At 39.2% G+C, this 19,184-nt stretch overlaps 1 protein-coding gene across 3 annotated transcripts in view; it reads right to left on the reverse strand.

The window, feature by feature from the left end:
- phkb (phosphorylase kinase, beta) overlaps positions 1-19,184 on the reverse strand; it is a 214,708-nt gene that overhangs the window by 29,246 nt on the left and 166,278 nt on the right. For all 3 annotated transcript variants that reach the window (XM_041794257.1, XM_041794242.1, XM_041794249.1), the window contains 4 exons: positions 8,097-8,180; positions 7,161-7,265; positions 5,379-5,461; positions 4,584-4,674 (listed from right to left, as the gene is read on the reverse strand). In XM_041794257.1, coding sequence (XP_041650191.1) covers positions 4,584-4,674; positions 5,379-5,461; positions 7,161-7,265; positions 8,097-8,180 — 363 coding nt within the window. The remainder of the gene's footprint in view (positions 1-4,583; positions 4,675-5,378; positions 5,462-7,160; positions 7,266-8,096; positions 8,181-19,184) is intronic.

The raw sequence follows: 19,184 nt of genomic DNA on the forward strand, positions 1-19,184 counted from the left end.
TGACTCATTAGCTAGTAAACTTTTTTACTAACTAATTGCTGGCTTAGTTTGCCTTTTTGTACTGGGTAGGTAGTGCTTTTCAACTGAAAATATTTGGTTGCTTTTGGAAATTGGGTTGAAGAGGTTTGTAATAATTAACAAAACGGTGGAGTTATTTTTAAACCAAAACAAATTCAAAGATGCAAAAATACATTATAGTGCTGAGAAGAAATCTCTTCTGAGTATTGTCACACAAGGTCTTACAATAAATCATGAAGCTGAAAATAGGTTGTTTGCAGTCATGTGATCCCTAAAGTCCTTTTGGGTCAGGAAGTGCGCGACAGCTATTAGGAGTGAGTTAGATCAGAGGGAAGTTAGTAAATGGGCCTCAATGCTGCAATTATCATCAGAAAATTTCTATATGCATTGAGTATAATCCCTACAATCTACAAAGAAAGGGATTTTTGGGGGGTCTGAGGAGTCCTGTACTGAGCTAAGAGGCTAGCTGCGCCCTTTTAACATAAAATCCACACTTTGTCACAAATATGTTTTAAATTGAAACTTTGATAAACTATTAACTGATAAACCTTGTGGGATGAGCGACCAAGTAATGATGTGTTGTTCATGAACGAGCCTGTGCTACAAAACTGCATTTTAATGTGAGCAACTGTAGCTAGCTCCTGTCTGAGTACCAGTTTCCTTTGAGCCAAATTGGTACCAAATGAAGAGCAACCAGCTCTACTGAGCTGAGCCAAATGATCCGGATCTCTTAAAAGAGACGTATTTCCCGTCACAACAAACAAGGCCGGATGGATACCAGCTGAGGAAATATGGGTGAGATCAGGGTTTTCTGCGCTTAAACTGAACCAAACCAGGCCGTTTTGTGGAAATTGACCATACAGGAATGTTGTGGGACATCAACTGTTCAGGCTTCAGACAGAGGCTTTTTAAATTCACATTGTGAGATAATATTACAGTTATACTGAAACTTTTTTTGCCTGAATATGTCCCTACTTCTAGGATACATCAGTAGCTTAAGAGCTTAAGAATAAAGAGAGTTCTTTTTTTATTTTCATTACTCAAAGCATGGCCTTTTTGGTAGCATTTCTCTATGCAGATATCCCTACTTGCCCCCCAAGAGGAATCTGCAAACCCTTTAATTTATACTTTTTCTACTTTAGAACATTATAACTCTTTATCCTATACTCTATGGAGCTGCAGAGACAAGAGAATTATCCTCACTTTGGGACTGATGGTGTTTCTTTATTCTTATCTTTTTTTTCTTCCACTGACTTGAGAAAAAATGACTGGCAAACCTACATAAAGCTACAGCTGGCCATAAAACTGTAAAAAAAAGCAAAATTTAGCATATGAGCCATTGTTTGCTTTGATTTTTCTGTTTGTTACAAATAGAGCTTTGATTTTAGACGTGATTGATATTCATCCACATTCACCATTTTAATCTATAATGAGTCACTTCATTAAGACTGGAGCCCTGTCTGACTCCCTCAGTAGTACAGCTCAACTAAATGGTCTGGCATCAAACATTATTGAAGCATGTTCATTTCATTAATTTTCTCATGCTTCAAATGCAGTATTATCCCTCAGCATAAATGGATTAACTAATGTATGCAGGCACTGACTGTCTAATAAGTTTCACTTCAGTCTTCTCAGCAGGCAGAGAGATACATTAGAGGCCTTAACCTCTAATCTGTTCATTCACCACCGTCAGTGATTTGTTATGTTTCCACAAAGTCATCCTGATTTATATTTAACAAGACAAATAATGCACTAACACAACAGTTTTCTATCTCATTTTTAAACCATCTGGGCTGCATTCAATTTAAGCTTTTCAAGGCAAATAATAACAGATTGTATCTGGCAGACCAAGGTCAAAACATAGAAAACATTGGCACAGTGCTTCAAAACAAACTGTCCCTTTAACATATCAAATGATCGTTCAGAAAAATCCATATAAAAAGGGAGGGATTTAAAAAGAACAAAGCTTTAAAGGACAAATATTATGAATTACACACGTTTCTGTATTATTGCACATATATATGGATATCATGAGAATCTGCAGACCCACAAAATGTGAACTTGGAGCCAACGTCAGTGGTCCTTCTATGTCTGAAAACATGAAATCTGATGGTGGTTTCAGACTCTGTGCTCTTTGTGGCATGACAATGAGTCATTATGATAATAATCACCTCTACGTCCACAGATGTCCAAATGCAGCCAAGGAAGCACACAGGATGAAACCCAAACTTACATATCGACTCTGAGGCATGTTCCCAGTAAGTGTGTACTTCGTGCTGTCCCAAATGTGAAATAATTAGTGCATCAGGGTCTTGGTCTGGACTTCTCAACAGCAAATTATGTACTTTAGTCAGTCTGCATAAGTGCAGACTTCCTGTGGGACTTACCAAGAGTTCGATGCAAACTTGTTGACATGAAGGACGTGACTGTCCAGCCCCCAGCAGACTTAATTAAAACAGAATTCAGTGATATCAAAAAAAGAAACTAAATAAAACCAAAGCTAGTATGAACACGATGGGAAGAGGTTCAGCAAGAATGTGGCAAGTGAAGCATTTTGGTTTTTAATTGCACATTCAGAGAGTTTCTTGTGTTTTTCAGATGACTATTCAAAAATATTATTTCTAAGGCTATTGAGGCTACTTTTGTTCAGCTGGAACTGGGCAATTTAGTTAAGTTGGAGGCAATTATGAACAGTTCCAAGTACCTGTGAGTTCTGGCACAAAACCTTCAGTTCAGTCATGAACACTCTCATCATACTTTAATTGCAAAATGGACACACAGTTTTATTGCCAGAGAAGGCTCCGCTCAAAAATTGCTCTCTGGGTTTAACAGGCAGCATGCTGTCACTTTCCAGGGAGCAAATTACTAGGCATCCCCTTATGAAAAAAGCCACATTTATGACAAACATGTTGAATACAATGAAAATTACAGTTTACCCTAAAGTAGCATGAAAGTGAATATTCAACAAAAGAATATGCTGTGTTTAGAGAAAGAGCTGTGATTGGCTGTATGAGCTGGGAGAGGATAATTGAAATCAGCTGGTCATCAGCTGATTGCAGCTGGGCACATGGCAGCATGAATTAATGCTGAGCTTCATGCTTCTGCTAGAAAGCTGTAATGAAGAGGAATTTCACCTTTCAAATAACCCAAACCTAACATCCAAATCTAAAAAAAAAAAAAAAAAAAAACATCGCTTCACCAGAGGAAGATAAAAGCTTAAGACAGGCCCAGATCACAGCCCAGACCTGAATCTTGTTGAAAATCTGTGGGCCGACTGGAAGAGCTGTGCCCTTGCAGTCTGTCAGATTTGAAGTGCTTTTGTAAGAAAAAGTGGGCAAATTTTACACCAGGCTGACTGCCATGCTAAAGTACGGAATGCTTTATATAAAGTAAGCTGTTAAAGCATTAGTTACTTTTGGTGTGCATATTTATGCAACCAGGGTTTTTTCTTGTTGTTTTTCAATTGAATTCATTAGGTAGTAAGTGCCATTAAAGATGAATAAAGGTCTAAAACGATTTGTGGTATTATTATTTCTGATTGAACTAACTGGAGAATGCCCTCAGATGGCCGATAACATTAGCCTAAAGGCAGAAGATCCAGTTTTTGTTAAACAACTTTACTAAATTCACTACAGAGACAAAATAAGATTAAACCTGGCTATGGGACTACTCTGAAACCAGCATTATGATAAGGAGGAAGCACAGAGAGAGACAGACTTTTAATGATGCTAATTATGGGAATGCTGTGCTACTATTGCATTAAGCATCACCAGCTAGCCACTCTGTGTGGTGAACCACACCAGGGCCATGTGACAGAGGAATATTCTTCTTCTAGTTGGTGTGTGATAAACACTTCCCTTCTGTCTCTGCGGCTTTACTATCTGGCTGTTTGTGTGTGACTATTTTAGAAACTGTTTAGATTAACCTGCATGTGGTGATTAGCTTACACAAATAGTTAATATATTATTGTAGTTACTTGCTTGTAGAAATGAACAGATTCAGGTAAAGTTACCTTAACTGATGAGATTGTGATTGTTTATAGCCTCCGTAGGTGCGGTTGGTTGCCTCTTGTCATTTTTACGGTTATATTTTCCTTGTTTGGAGTTTGGTGTGTGCTGAAACAGTGTTTATGTGTTTGATTGCTTTCAAATAACCACCTGACAAGGAAATATAGAGAGACACAAAGAGATAGTGTTTCATGCTGGTATCATGATTGTAATCTGTGTGAAAGCTCTGCATTTGTAGGACTGTGTGTAAAACATGAGCTAAAAGCACAACTGGTTTAAAATTTTCTCCTTAAATAAAACACAATCCCTCTGCAACAATATGCTTCTACTTGTAGGGTCTTGTCTCTGGCTTCTTTAATTATAACACCACTGTTTAGAGCTGGTTTATACAGGGTCAAAAGCCTCCTCTGGTGCTTGATTCAGATAATATCTTTACCAAAGCATAGCACTGATGTTTCATTTAGACCACAGGGAGCGATGTTCAAAGGTGGAAGAGGGGAATGATATGTCACCTTTAACTCTGGGAAGGAAAAATCTACTTCAGTCAGATTCACAAACCTGAAGTCTGTCGACATGGACTTTAACACCACCAAGATTTCCTTTTTTGAATGAGGCCAGCATGTCCAGGACCGGGTTGAAGCGGCTTCCCCTGTAGAGGCAGAGGTCAATATTATTAAGATAATTTTTTTTTTTTTTTTACCAACAACGCAAAGTAAAGAGAAAGTGCTCAAACTCAGAACATTTGTAATGACTTTTTTGTTCTAAAGAGAATACATTTACTAAATATATCAGACGCAAAAAAGAGAAAAGGCTGGGCAGTTTTCCAAATGAATCAGCACATTTCACAGCTTTAGTCGGCCTTCTGTCGCCTTTTATTTAGGTCATCATCTCGATCGATAGCAAGCTAATGACTATTGAGCTGTTTTTATGAGAGTCCATTGACTCATTCCACATGCTGCAGTGTGGCTGTTTAAGTGTTGTAGCACATTTCACATATGGCTTCCTGGATAATGGTTAATACTGCTGTAATCAGCCCACCAGTCAGGCTATAGTGAAACAAATGAGAAACATTATCAGCCTATCAGCAAGCAAATACAGTTGCACCTTCAGCTGTAATGATGAATAGTCCACAGAGGAGGGCTAGAGAGAGATACAGGGACAGAAATGTGGGATTAGAAAAATGAACCCAACTGTACTCTGACTGTGTGGATATTTTATTATAAGCTAGCGTCTGTATCGGATAGAGAAAGGGAGATGGAGGATGATGTATGGTGACAGGAGGTAGAAGAATAAAGTGAGGAATCCATCAAAGGAAAGGAAGACAGAAAAATAATTAAAGAGTTTGTGTATTACTTGATGTTGTCCTCGCGGATGAGAACCAGGAAGAGCGGACGTCCTGGCATCTTCCAGCACTGTTTGATGAATTGCAAGGCATTCTGCACGGACACAGACACACAAAGATAGATAGACACTGCGTCAGAACAGTAATGGTTTTGTCTGACTCTTCTCTGTATTTATTTCATCAGTGACATTTACAAAGTTTTGTTTTCTCAGCTTTCAGACTGATAAATGTCTTAATCAGGAAAATTAGTTAATGTTCCAAATAGAAAATAAACTGTAGTGTTTGGCTGAATACTGCAGTTACACTTGAGTGATTTCACTGTGATTGGTGACATTTAAACCTATTTTACTTGAGTTTGGATGTGTTTAATATAAATCTGCTTCTGTTGTCATCAATTCTGCAATGTTTTCTCTCACTGGATCAATAATAAAGTTAATCAGGGAATTACATTGTATATGTACTTTATATTCAGTGCCTATAAAAAGTATTCACCCCTTTGGATGTTTAACTCTAAACAAATCATCTAATTCAGCAAAGGCCAAGCCATTTGGTGGTATTCCTGGCTACCATTACACCATGAAGACAAAAGAACACTCCCAACAACTAAGAGAGAAGGCTATTGAAATGTATAAGTCTGGGGGTCGATACAAAACATTTCCAAGGCACTGAACAGCCCCCAAAGTTCAGTTAAATCCATCATCAAGAAATGGAAGGAGCACATGTGTAAATCTGCCTAGATCAGGCCATCCTCACAAAAACTGAGTGACCATGAAAGAAAGACTAGTGAGAGGGTCCACCAAGACAACTATGAAGGAGTTACAAACTTCAGCAGCTGAGATGGGAGAGACTCTGCATACAACAAATGTGACCTTGGTGCTTCACAGGTCAAAGCTTTATGGGAGAGTGGCAAAGAGAAAGCCACTGTCGGAGGAAACTTAGATTAAATCTTGACTAGAGTTCACCAAAAGACATGTGGGAGACTCCATGGTCAAGTGGGAGAAAGTTCTCTCAACTGATGAGACCAAAATGGAGCTTTTTGGCCATCAGGCAAGATGTGTTTGGTGGACACCAGACACCGCAGATCACCAAAAACACACCATCCCCACTGTCAAGCATGGTGGTGGCAGCATCATGCTGAAGATGCTCCTCAGCAGCCAGCCAGGGAAGGCTTGTAAAGGTAGAGGGCAAAATAAATGCAGCAAAATATGGGTAAATCTTGGAGGACTATCTTATTCAGTCTATAAGAGATTGGGAGAAGATATATTTTCCGAGAAGATGATGACACAGAAATGGTTTAAAGACAACAAGGTGAATGTTCTGGAGTGGCTGAGTCAAAGCCCAGACCTCAATCCAAAGGAGAATTTGTGGCTCGACTTTAAAAGGGCTGTTTACGCCTGATCCCTGTGCAACCTAACACAGCTTGAAGGGTTGAATATGAGTAACCACAAGAGAAACAAAGGCTGGCAGGCTAGCTGCTAACTTTATCCACACTGTACTCAGCCTACTGACAGAATGACCCTGTGATGAATTTGTCTGTTTTCTGAGCTTTTTAGACTAGTTGGTTAAATGCAATTTGAATGCGTGTTTAGCCGAATAGGAAAATAGGCACCTTGGAACATCCTGAGTTAAATCATAGCAATAATTCTGATTAGTGACGGTTTTACTTCATGTACCTTGAAGGAGTCTATTATCGATAATTAATGGACATAGTCAGAATCATGATTTCACCCACACCATGGTATAAATCATTTATTTCAGTATTAGTGAGCTCCATAAGTGTGGCCCTGACTCACCTTTATGTCATCAATCAGCAGCATAACATCCTGGGACAAGTAAAAGTCACTTAGATCAAACACTATTGGGTAGCACACCACCGTCTTGCCCAGGATGCGATAAATCTGTAGGGAGACAAACACACATACACAGGCAGACTATTGCATTAGAAGATGGATGGCTCACAAGACGGCATGTATACATTATTCTGGGCAGAGTCTAAAGCAAGTCATCAATCCTCAGAGAGAGTGGGGACACAAAGAGGCTACACAACTTCTGCTAATGACACACACATATAAAGTATGGATGCACAGGAGGTCCAACTGTCCCTTCACACTAAAAGTTGTCAAAGGGGAGAGCACATAGACTTCAGCGGACACACTGATGACTATAATGCCCTCTGGCAGTCTGCCATCTTCCCCATAAATGTTCCATTATAATATTGTCTTAGCAATGCGTCGGGAGCAGTGATTCATTTGTTTGGCAACCTCTTTGTTTGAAGAAGGTGCTACAGCTTAACTTATTCTCTGCCTTGCTATGACCTTCATTTGGGAGACACGGCAAACATCATCAGCAGGACAGACACAGACTCACAGGAACTTTCAAAACACACACTTCCACAACCATAGAGTATGCACCCACACACACTGCCTGGAAGCAGCTTAGCATATTAAAATGCAATAAGTCCTTCGAAAAGCAAAATCTATTCAGTATTCACTGATGCACACAGTATGTCTGATAAAGAGGAAAAGTCTTGGAAGTGCATATTTTCTGTTTCTGTGTTGACTTTCTGAGTTGCAGTCGTCTTCTGAGAGCTCAGGGCAATTTATGCAGATCAATATGTGGGAGGTGTGCTTACGGTCACACATGATCTGTGCAGCAGGTCAGTATAGAAGTACACATACAGCTTCTCCTTGGTACATGCATGTGTAGGTGTGTTTGCAAAATATGTTTACCTTGCAGGTCCCAATGCAGCCCACTGGCCTCTCTGGACGCCCACTCAGCCCAAGTTTCTTATTGATGGCAAGGAAACGGTACGCCTGCAGAGAGATCACAACATTCACATTGCACATAATTCCACTGCTATCCTCCGTTTCAAGAAAAAAAAACCTACAATCTACATCTTAATCAGTGCATTTCCCAGTGATTGTATCAGCATTGCTTTGAGATTAAAACCATCACATTTGATTTGAAATGTCACGCCGCACAGTGCCATTCCGCATCATAATGAAAGTGTGACTCCATCATCTGTCAGCCCCACTGAGATATTTCTGCTGTTGCGACTCATAAGCTGAAATTACCTCCATATGGAAACACCACCTACTGATATAAGCTGCCTGTGAAGTTATGAGACGTGTTTGTAATGAAATGTCCCTCTGCTGCCATCAGTGGCATGCTTAGTGGACCAAAGCGCACCCATGGGCCCAGCTGCTGATAACACTGATGTACTGACACATGGAAACCATAAAGAGTGACAATGATACCTGGCTCATTAGGCTAAATAAACAACAGCATGCTGTTTAGTATTGCACATGAGACAGATGGCAAATCAAATACTAACAAAAACATTTATCTCAAAGCTTAGCTGGTGGTTCGTCTCTAAGCCCTGCCCACTTTAGTTTACATACACTGTGTAATAAGACATATAACCTTTTATTTCTCACTGCCTGACATGAAATCAGATTAAACTTTTCCTGTTTTAGGTCATTTAGGATTGCCAAAGTTATCTATATTTACTAAATGCCAGAGTAGAGAGAGAATTTTTTTATGACTTTCTTCACAGTCAGATGTTTACATATATTTCCTTATTATTTGATAGCCTTGCTTTTAAACTGTATGACTTGGGTCAAATGATTTGGGTATCCTTCCTCAAGCTTCTCAGAAGAGTTTGCTGGAATTTTGGCCCCTTTCTCCAGACAGAACTAATGTAACTGAGTCAGATTTGTAGGCCACCTTGCTTTCACACACCTCTTCAGCTATGCCCTCAAACTTCCTATAGGATTGAGATCTGGAATTTTTGATGGCCACTACAGAAGATTGACTTTTTTATCTTTAAGCCACTTTGTAACTGGTTTGTTGTCCATTGTCCTGTGTGCGTTTGCAAACTGTAATCTGGCTTCTTTATGTTGCTTTTGGAGTAATGGCTTCTTCCTTGCTGAGTGGCCTTTCAGCCCATGTGGGTACAGGACTACTTTCATTGTGGATAATGACACTCTCTTACCAGCTTCAGCCAGCTTCTTCACAAGGTCTTTTGCTTTTGTTAAAGGGCTGATATGCAAATTTTGCACCAAAGCTAGTTCATCTCACCCCATTTCGTCACACAAGGAAGCAGTGTGTTTGAGGTGTGCCTCATATTAACTCAAATGTTGTCACTTAACCTATCAGAAGCTCCCAAAGCTATGACATAAACATCAGGGCTTTCCTTAATTGTTTAAAGGTATAGTAATCTTAGTATATGCGAACCTCTGACTTTGAAGAAAGTGACAAAGAAATTCTTGAAAAATAATTCTCTCTCCCATTATTCTGGCATTTAGCAAACAGAAATAATTTTGGTAATCCTAACAGACCTAAAACAGGAAAAGTTTAATCTGATTTAATGTCAGACAGTGGGACAAAAGGATGTGTCTTATTACACAGTGTATGTGAACTTCTGGTTTCAACTGTATGGTGATGAATGGCTTTTGTGCAAAGGATATGGAAATTATGAGTATTTTGTTTTTATTTTATTGTGTTTCAGAATGTTTGACTCATTTAATTATCTTTATCCATATGTGTGTACGCTGAAATATGGTTGGTAATTTTCCCTGGAATTTTTACACTGCAAATCACAGACATGGTTGATTCACACTGGACTAAAAGCACATAAGCCCCATGAGGTTATTGCAAATTACTAGAGTTCTTTATGTAAAAGTAGTCCTACGGGAATGGGGCATAAGATGATAGTTACATTTGCAATCTCATCAACAAGACTAATCACGCAAGGCTCCCCTGCCATCATTAAAGAGAACATCAAGTGAAAATTTTCAAAAAGCAGGTGATTTTATTTGAGCTGCATTATTATGCAGCAAACTTTTGAATAATACTGTCAATAGAAAAAAATGCACAAAAATAAACCTACAAAATGAGGTGGGATGGAATGACCCTCCTTTGGCACTCCTATAGCACAGGTAAAGTGTCATTCTGTGGTAAACATTTAAAGATTTACGTTGAAAGTTCTTGAACACAAGAGTAACAATGCCCAGTTCACAGGAAATGGCATTGTTACTACTGGCAGATTCATGGGCCACATTTTTAGAATAACATGAAAATCAATCAGAGCAATAAATTACAACTGAGCATATCAATGTGAACGTAGTCATAAAGATTTGCTATAATTCATCTCAGCTAAGTCCACTCTGGCCCCCACCCTGATGTGAGACCAGACCTGAAACTACCTCTGAATTTGTTGATGTCCTACAAAGCAATGTGACCAGCTGATTGGAATAATGCCCCACTGATAACGCAATTTTCAAGATAACACTTTTTGGTTTTGGAATGGCCAAAATGGACTTCACCCAGCTAGAAATGGAAAGTCTTTGTTTGGGGATCAAGTAAACATTGTTGTCTGGTATTTCAAAGTAATTTTGAGAGCCTCTGTTTTCAAGAAAAGCTTAAACACATAATGCAAGGGAAATTCATCTCCAATCAGGGTTGGAGACTACACATCAGAAAGAAAAAGACAGTGTTTTAAAGGGAGGGCATGATTTGACAAGTAAGAGTAGAGAGATCGCTTGGTTAAATGGGTAAATTATGCAGTGAATGATTGTCTGACACTTCACCCATTCTAACATGGTACACAGTAAAAGTGATTTGATATCTAGTCAATCTGCCACTGTGGTATGACCATTGCCTCTATGATCTGCTGAGTTGCCCCACTTTCATTAAGTTAAATTGCTAATTCAGTGTAAAATTTTCAAAACTTGAAGTCACTTTATTCATATTTTTTTTCATTTTTTTTATTTTGGCTTGCCCTGTAACCATGAATCCTACTCTGACTCCAAGGACTTTTTTTTTTTGCGTTGAAGGTAAGAAGAGGTAGCTTATTTTTAAGCTTGGAGGATCTGCCCTCACACTGCTAACTAGACTCTCTGCATCTCTAAGGCAGAAATATTGTAGTTTAATCCCGTCAGAAGTCTCTAGACTCAGCCTGGTCCGGTAGTCTCAAGGTGAAAAACCTGAGTCAAGTCTAATCTTGAATATAAAGTAACTTTATGAGCTGAGAAATGTGAACATCAGCAGTGCTGGATGTCCAGAGCACAGAGGCTAGGAGAGGGCTTGATATGAATGCTCATCTTGGGCAAAGTTTGTCTGTTCGGAGTGCCTGAGGCCAAGTTTTAAACTTAATTGGCAGACATAAATTCTGTGGTGTCAGAGATGTCGAGGAGGTATAACCCATACAGGTCCAATTTAGCTTTAGCCATTTTACACACTTAAACTTTGTTACAAGCTTGAAAAACCACAACTGGCCACTTTCCACCTACAGTACCTTAAAAACTGTTTTGGCCTGGAGTTGTCTGCTTTTTCATAAGGTCTAGACTCCTGATGGTTAGTTTACAGACATGTGAAAGCTACTTCTACGTGTTTCTAGTGCTTGACCAAAAGGAAATGTTTGGTCCAATTCCAAAAGGTCTTGTACTTTCTGGAAGTATTACATTTGGCACAGTGAAACAGTCCTCTCAGCACAAAACATCTTTGTTCCTTCTGCTGTACAAAGGTGAAGCCTAAATACTCTTATGACGGGCACTGACTAACTCCACCAATGATGTAAGTTGGAGCCAAGCTGTGCACAGACTAGAGCTAGCTGCTTGGAAATGGAAAACTAATGCCATGCCTGCCAGCCTGCCAACCAAACGCTAACCAAAGCACAGATGTGACCTACCAATAAAATGTCAGTTACCTCAGAAGGATAAATCCTTCATCAGAAGAGATTCTCTTGTCAGTTTAGAAGCAAGCACTTGTGCTTCCGATAAGCTCAATGACTGTATTTTTTACCTTCAAGAAAGATTTCTCTTGCCTTCCTCTTCTGTTTGGCTAATCTGGATAAGCTCACTGTATGGTGGTACATTTGTCAACAGAGCTGTTGACCATGATGCCACATCTGGTCTTCACTGTATCAAATAACAAATTAATACCAATAACATAAACAGAATCCTGGCTTGCCAAAAGGATTTGATGTGTATCTAAAGGGTTTTCCCATGTCCCAGCTATTTTAAGTAGTTGGTATTTTTGGAGAGGAGGTTGTCAATAGTAGGTGTTTAGCGAAATGCCAGTTAGTTTGGCCCCTTTCAGGAGCAGCTGCCAGAGTACAGCCATTGAAGCCATCATGGGGTTTTTTGCGCCATCTAATCTAGCTAATTTTACAAATATCATTCAAGATTTTTTGGCTAATGATTATTGCAAACTGGGATACAGCAATAATGGCATAAATATTCACCTCCTTCAAGTCTACATGTAGTAGAGGCATCTTTGGCTGCAATCACAGCACTGAGTCTGTGTGGAAAGCTTGGGCTTTGACTTGGCCACTCCAGAACATTTGCCTTGTTGTCTTTTTCTGTGCTGTATGCTTTGGCTCATTGTCTTGCTGGAATATAAATCTTCTCCCTAGTTCTCTTGCAGTCTGAATAAAATTGTCTTACAGGATTTTTCTATATTTTACCGTATTCATTTTATCCCTTTCCCTTCCACGCCTTACAAGCCTTCCCTTCCATGGTCACCTGGTGAGAAGTAACCCCACAGCATGATGCTGCCACCACCATGCAACTTTCTTCCACTTCACATTGGATTCTCCCACATGCCTTTAGGCAAACTCTAATTAAGATTTATCTAGCTTTCTTCAACAGTGCCACTCTCTCATAAAGCTTTCTCTGGTGAAGAAACCAGGCAACAGGTGTTCTATGCAGAGTCTCTCCCATCTCAGCTGCTGAAGCTTGTAACTCCAGAGTCGTCATAGGCGTCTTGGTCGTCTCTCTCTCACTAGTCTTTCTTTCATGGTCACTCAGTTTGTGAGGACGGCCTGATCTAGGCAGATTTATACATGTCCCACATTCCTTCCATTTCTAGATGAATGATTTAGATGAACTCTGGGGGATGTTCAGTGCCTTGGAAATGTTTTTGTTTCCCTCTTCTGACTTAGACTTTTCAATAACCTTTCCTCTGAGTTGCTTAGAGTGTTCTTTTGTCTTCATGGTGTAATGGTAGCCGGGAATACTGATTAACCAGTGACTGGACCTTCCAGACACAGGTGTCTTTATACTACAATCACTCGAGACACATTCACTGCACTGAGGTGATCCCAATTTCACTAATTGTGAAACCTCTGTTGGCTTAGATCAGTCAAATAGCCAAATTATATTGACTGTGATGGATCTATAAAATCACTAACAGGGCAAAACTTCCAAGGGGGTTAATACTTTTAATAGGCACTCATACAACCTCACTTCAAAAATGCAGAACCAACCCTTAAATGTGGAGGAGGCAGCATCTATCAGAAGGGAGAGCTATAAGTATTTTGGCTTCACTTCTAAGCAGCTGTTGCACTGTCCATCTTAATCTACGCTCTTTGATTCAGACCTTTGTTCCTGTAAAGTAAAAACATGTACCTTATTAAGATGCTATACCTGGGAAACAGTTCCTACAGAAGAGATGCAGCTTCTGTTTCATTTTGTTATTTTGCAGGCTCTTATACTGTTGATGCACAAGAACCTATAAAGAGCTAGAACCTAAAAAAAAAGGACTCCTGATTATGTGGCAGAAGCTGCAGTGATTACTGAGTTATAGATCAAAGCGCTCCTCAGTCAGTCAAAAACAAAGCAGAGGGATAGGTCATGGCCTCCCTCGCAGCCATCTCTGAAATGCATTTAGAGACTGGAGCGAGGAGAAAGCAGGCACTCCAGCCGATCAGTTTCCACGACATTTCTTTTGTGCTTCAGATAAAAGCTTTTCACTGCTGTGTCACCTGCTGTCAAAAACGCCATGATGCAAAGATGGAGAGAGGAAAAAAGATGGACATTGATTTCTGTGCTCTGCTTGCACCGAGCCCTGTGCTGTGACACTCACTACCACATGTGCACTGTTTTGTACCTGCGTGAGTTGCAATTCTGATGTGTCTGAAAATGGGATCGAGCACTAATTCCCTTTGTCACAGCCTGTAAATTCTAAATTTAAATGGCTCCCAATCCGTCGTATCATGAAACAGCATCAGCACACCCACACACTCTCTGCAGGAAATCTGCCTATCAAGCCCTGCATGCCGCATTCCTCCATCTCAAACCAAGTGCAGTTCACAGCATCATCCAAAAGGTGGTGCTCTGCTACTCCAGTCAAATTCCTCACTGTTTCAAAAAAGCTGAGCTGAATGCAACAGGGTTGGACCAATTAAAATAAATAACACTTAAAAAGGAAAAGCAGAGTGTTTGTATCAAAAAGAGAAATGTTAATTGAGAGTAAGTGGCATAGCAAATCACAGCCCTGACAGCTAAAGATGAGACCTGGAGAGTAAAAGCCGAGGGAGGTTGGAGGAACCTCTGCACCCAACTCTTCCTCTGTGCAGAATACCAATGAAGAAGGACAACATACAGGCAGCCTATCAAAGCATCCTTTCATTTGCTCACATTCCCTCTGACCGCAGCACAAACAATAAGCCTGACAGGTGGCAGAGATAGTAAAATCTGTATTTAAAAGTTAGATTTTGTATTTTCTGCAGGAGCTTCAGAATTTTAACAAACGGGCTGCAAAACTTTAAAGTCACTATAGGGGAGTTTCACCATTTGACAGGAGCTCAGGCAGGAGTGGGCTTCTGCACATTTCACAGCTGCTGTCCCATATAATGTAAATATAAGTGTGGTGTCACAGAAGCTTGCATTACAGATTTAGTTTCACAGAAGAGTTTGTCACATAAAGGGACTTAGAGTAAGCTCAGAGGTAAGGATACAGCAACTTGCCAAAAAGCTGAAAAGCATATTGATTGTGCTGCCATCAGCTTTTTGAGTTTAAGATTAAACTCTCAGTTTCTTAAAGCATGTGCGCAACAATCAGATAAACATATTCATAATATTGGCACATGTTCACACATTTAAACAATGCTGTTATGCTTATATGACTGTAGAAGTTCATGTTGGTTCTTGTAATTATTCTGACTGTGAGGAAACCCATACTTACAATATCCATACATACAAGTGAAATCCAAACTTTGTGTCTGCTGGAATATGGTTGCTGTGAATGTGAAAGTGCTGAGATCTATGTGTTACTGAACTAGACTGTAAGAAAGTTGTTCACCTCTTTCCTGGCTTTACTTAATTTGGACAGGGCAAAGGAGCCCATGACATCAAACTCTTGATGGGCAATTACCCCGCCCCCCTAAACGCTACAACAATATATAAAATCATTGAGCAGTTCATCTCAGTACAGTCTGTTGTTAGCTGATGTCACTACCTCCAGATAAAGTTAACAGGCCAATTACATAATATGTTTTTGTTCATTGTGAGGTAAAGTTCCCAAATCTCTCTGTTATAGAAGTAAAACTTCTATAACAGAGAGATTTGTACCAGAAAACAGTAAATTTAATACCCAGTTTTAGTTTCTCTGCTCTGGCACAGAGCCATGCAGCTGCATTCTGACCAGAAACATTGTTTTTATTTGAGAGGATTATATTTCTCATGAGAGGGTGTAGCTTTAGCTCACTCAATGGACATGCCTACACAATCCTAGTGAAGCTGAATATATATTACTGCTTCATTTTTCATGATTTTGAAGTTTAATTTTACAAAAGAGATGTTTTTCATGACTGAAATTTGGCCTGGTGGTTTATAACACAGTGATCTGTCATACAACAAACCTAAAATAAAGACTTTTTTTTATCACTTTACAGGAACTTTAAAACAACATACCCCTACCCCTCATAGATAACACACAATTAAGTAACACTCAGAGGAAGGCAAAGCCACCAACGGCATTGTGAGAAGCCAAAGTACCATGTTGACTGATAAGTTACAATAATATTACAGGATTTTGTGCAATCAGAAATATACGTAACTCTGCTAGTATCTACTGCCTGTTGTATGCAAACTGTTTGCATGCATGTGAATTCAACTGTCTGGTTGAGTGGCTACAGTTCATTCAGAAAGTATTCTCCCCTTTACTTTTTTCAGTCTTGTTATGTTGAGGCCGGATGCTATAGTTGGAAAAAAAAAACAAAAAAACAATTTATTCTTATTAATCTACATTTACAAGAAAAAAAAATGCATGTGAAAGCCAGGCAAGCTTTCACGTGCACTGAGAGGCTTCCATCCAGCCACCCTGCCATAAAGCCTAGATCAGTGGAGGGCTGCAGTGATGGTTGTCCTTCTGGATCTTTGTCCCATCCCCACACAGGATCTCTGGATCTTAGTCAGTGACTATCAGGTTCTTTGTCACCTCTTTTACTTAGCCCCTTCTCCCCATAGTTGCTCAGTTTGGCCGGGCAACCATCTCTTGGAAGTGTCCTGGCTGTGCCAAACTTCTCCCATTTGAGAATTATGGAGGCCACTGTGCTCTTGGGAACCTTCAGTGAAGAGAACTCACTGCCCAGTGCCAGTTACATAGTGCCAAAAGCAGGTAAAGGAGGCCTCTGTGGAAATGGAGTCCAGGCAATCCTCCCTGTTTAAAGTTTCTGTACTATTAAGTTAACTCAGAAAACTTGTATTTTAGTTGGAAAAGTTACATGTTGTTGCTTTGAGTGAGGGATATGAGGCAAACTCCATGTCCTAAAAGTCTCATGGCTTTTGAAACTTGCAGATAATCAAATTGAGTTGGCATCTTCAGGAGCTGCAATCATGTTAAATGCTCCTACACAGCATTTTCTGGTTGAGCTGAGAAGGATGTAGAGTGATACAGAGAGGGAATTTTTAAATTAAGAAGAGGGAAGCCTTGGTCGATAGCCAGCTAACTGGCCATCCTCATGTTAAAACCTCACATTAAATATAGATTTTATTTTTGCTCACAACAAGAACTGTAGATTTTGAACGTAATCTTTGGACTCTGGTTGGCAGGGATACCTTCAGAAAAAGTACAGGGAAGACTTTGATTTAGTCTATTATGACTGTCACCACAGTAACACTTCATTCTAGAAGAACATAGAAAATGAAGAACATCAGTCATCTGTGAAATGTGATGCTTTAAATAAAATGGCTTTCTACTGAAGCATCCAAAGTACTTTTTGTCAGTCCAAAGCAACCTGCAATGAATGTAAGAGCAACTTCCTGCTACATTTTTATGTGCCTGAGGTCTGTTCATTTTGGTTTAACTTGCTTACAGGACACAGCTAGAGAGTAACATTCAAGACATTTTTCATTAACTCAGAGTTCTCAGGGAAAATCTTAAAAATATATCAACACTTCAGTGTTCATGATCTTGCCTTCTCATAGATGCAGACTGAATTTAAAACTTATGGTGTTGTTAAACTTTTCTGCTGCTTTACTTTTCTGTTTTGTGTCCAGTTTGATTGGCTGGTTGAACTGATTTAAATCCTGGTAGCATATTAGGACAATGTATACAAAGGATACACAAATGTTTATATGTATACCAAGTGTTAAATAAAGTTGAAGCACTGATCAGACCAATCAGCATCATTTGAGGAGAACGAGGAGGTAGCTATGGGTGAAGTTTAGTTGTACCCAAAGCCATTTGCAATGGCTGCCTCCAGTACAGTGATTAGCTCAGAGGTAGCTTTAGCATAATGTCAGTTTTACTAGAACTGGATCACATTTCTGTATGTAATTTAAAAACAAGTTAATTCTTCTTTCTTTGTGGAGATCAATGATGAGGAATGTAGAAGTTTATTAATAATCATAAATGCTAAGAGCTGCAGCAGGAAGCATCAACAGTTTTGAAAACATTTAAACTGATCTTAAACCCCTTTTATGTTAATGTATTTGAAGTTAATGGGTACTTTTTGGTTATTTTAAGCTCTAAAGTAGTCTGTAGCTTTTTATAAGCTTTCCGTAATGTGAACTCATGGCCGGATGGAGCTAGCCGTGTAGCACAACATGCAAATTAATAATGTATAGCCTCCTGAGACCTGAGCTTTTGTTTGAATGCATTTTTTAGTTTCTCACACTATTTGGGATTATTAGGACCTGATAAGTTTGAGAGCTCAGCCTTGTCTTTGAACTACTCAGGCCAAAAAATATCCATGAAAATTTTTGAAAATTTGCAAAACAAATTTCTCACAAAATATCAAAGAATTCCCCTAAATTTAAAGCAGATTCCCCCTGGTGTCTCAAAGCAAATTCCAAAAAATGTAAAAATAGTTAACCAAAGATTACATGAAAGTGAAGGGAAATTTCAACAAACATCCTGTCAAAATCCCTGAAATTTCCATAAAATTCTAGAAATTAAAAGACAGCCCCCTCCAAATTCCCACCAAGTTTCCAAAAATAAAAATTCAATTTCCAAAGATTTCTTGAGAATACCTAAAAATTATAAAGCAAATTCCCCCAGAAATATTTTTTAAAAAAATGCTAAAATTACAAATGCAGTTTCCAACACAAAAGTGCCTGAAAATTTCCAAACAAACTCAAACACAAACACCCAAAAATATTTCAAATTCCCATGAAAATACTCAAAACATTCCCTGCAAAGACCTTTCAATGAAACTTTCAAAAATATATAAAAAATGCCCCAATATTCCCAAAAAGTGATTGTATATTGTAGAATTAAACACCTGTATGGAATACCATACACACTGGTAAAATTTGAAGAAGGCTTGATGGTATTAAAAATGGATACCACCAAGTACTGGATGTAATCATTTTCTTTAAAGTTTTCCAAGGTTTGCAATCTTTCTCTAAGCTTGCCTCAAGGACCTCCTTTAGATGACTCCAGGTGTGCCTTTAAATGGGAGTGGGAGAATGAGAGTGTCAAAAAACACAAAATGTCATCGACATCAACCATGAGATGTGAAAGAGAGACAGAGGCTTTAAAAGGGAGGCTATTTTTGGACAGAGCTGTGATTTGCGAGGGGATAAGCT

The sequence above is a fragment of the Cheilinus undulatus genome, linkage group 1 (genome assembly GCF_018320785.1).
Source record: "Cheilinus undulatus linkage group 1, ASM1832078v1, whole genome shotgun sequence".
In the NCBI taxonomy this organism is placed as follows: Eukaryota; Metazoa; Chordata; class Actinopteri; order Labriformes; family Labridae; genus Cheilinus; species Cheilinus undulatus.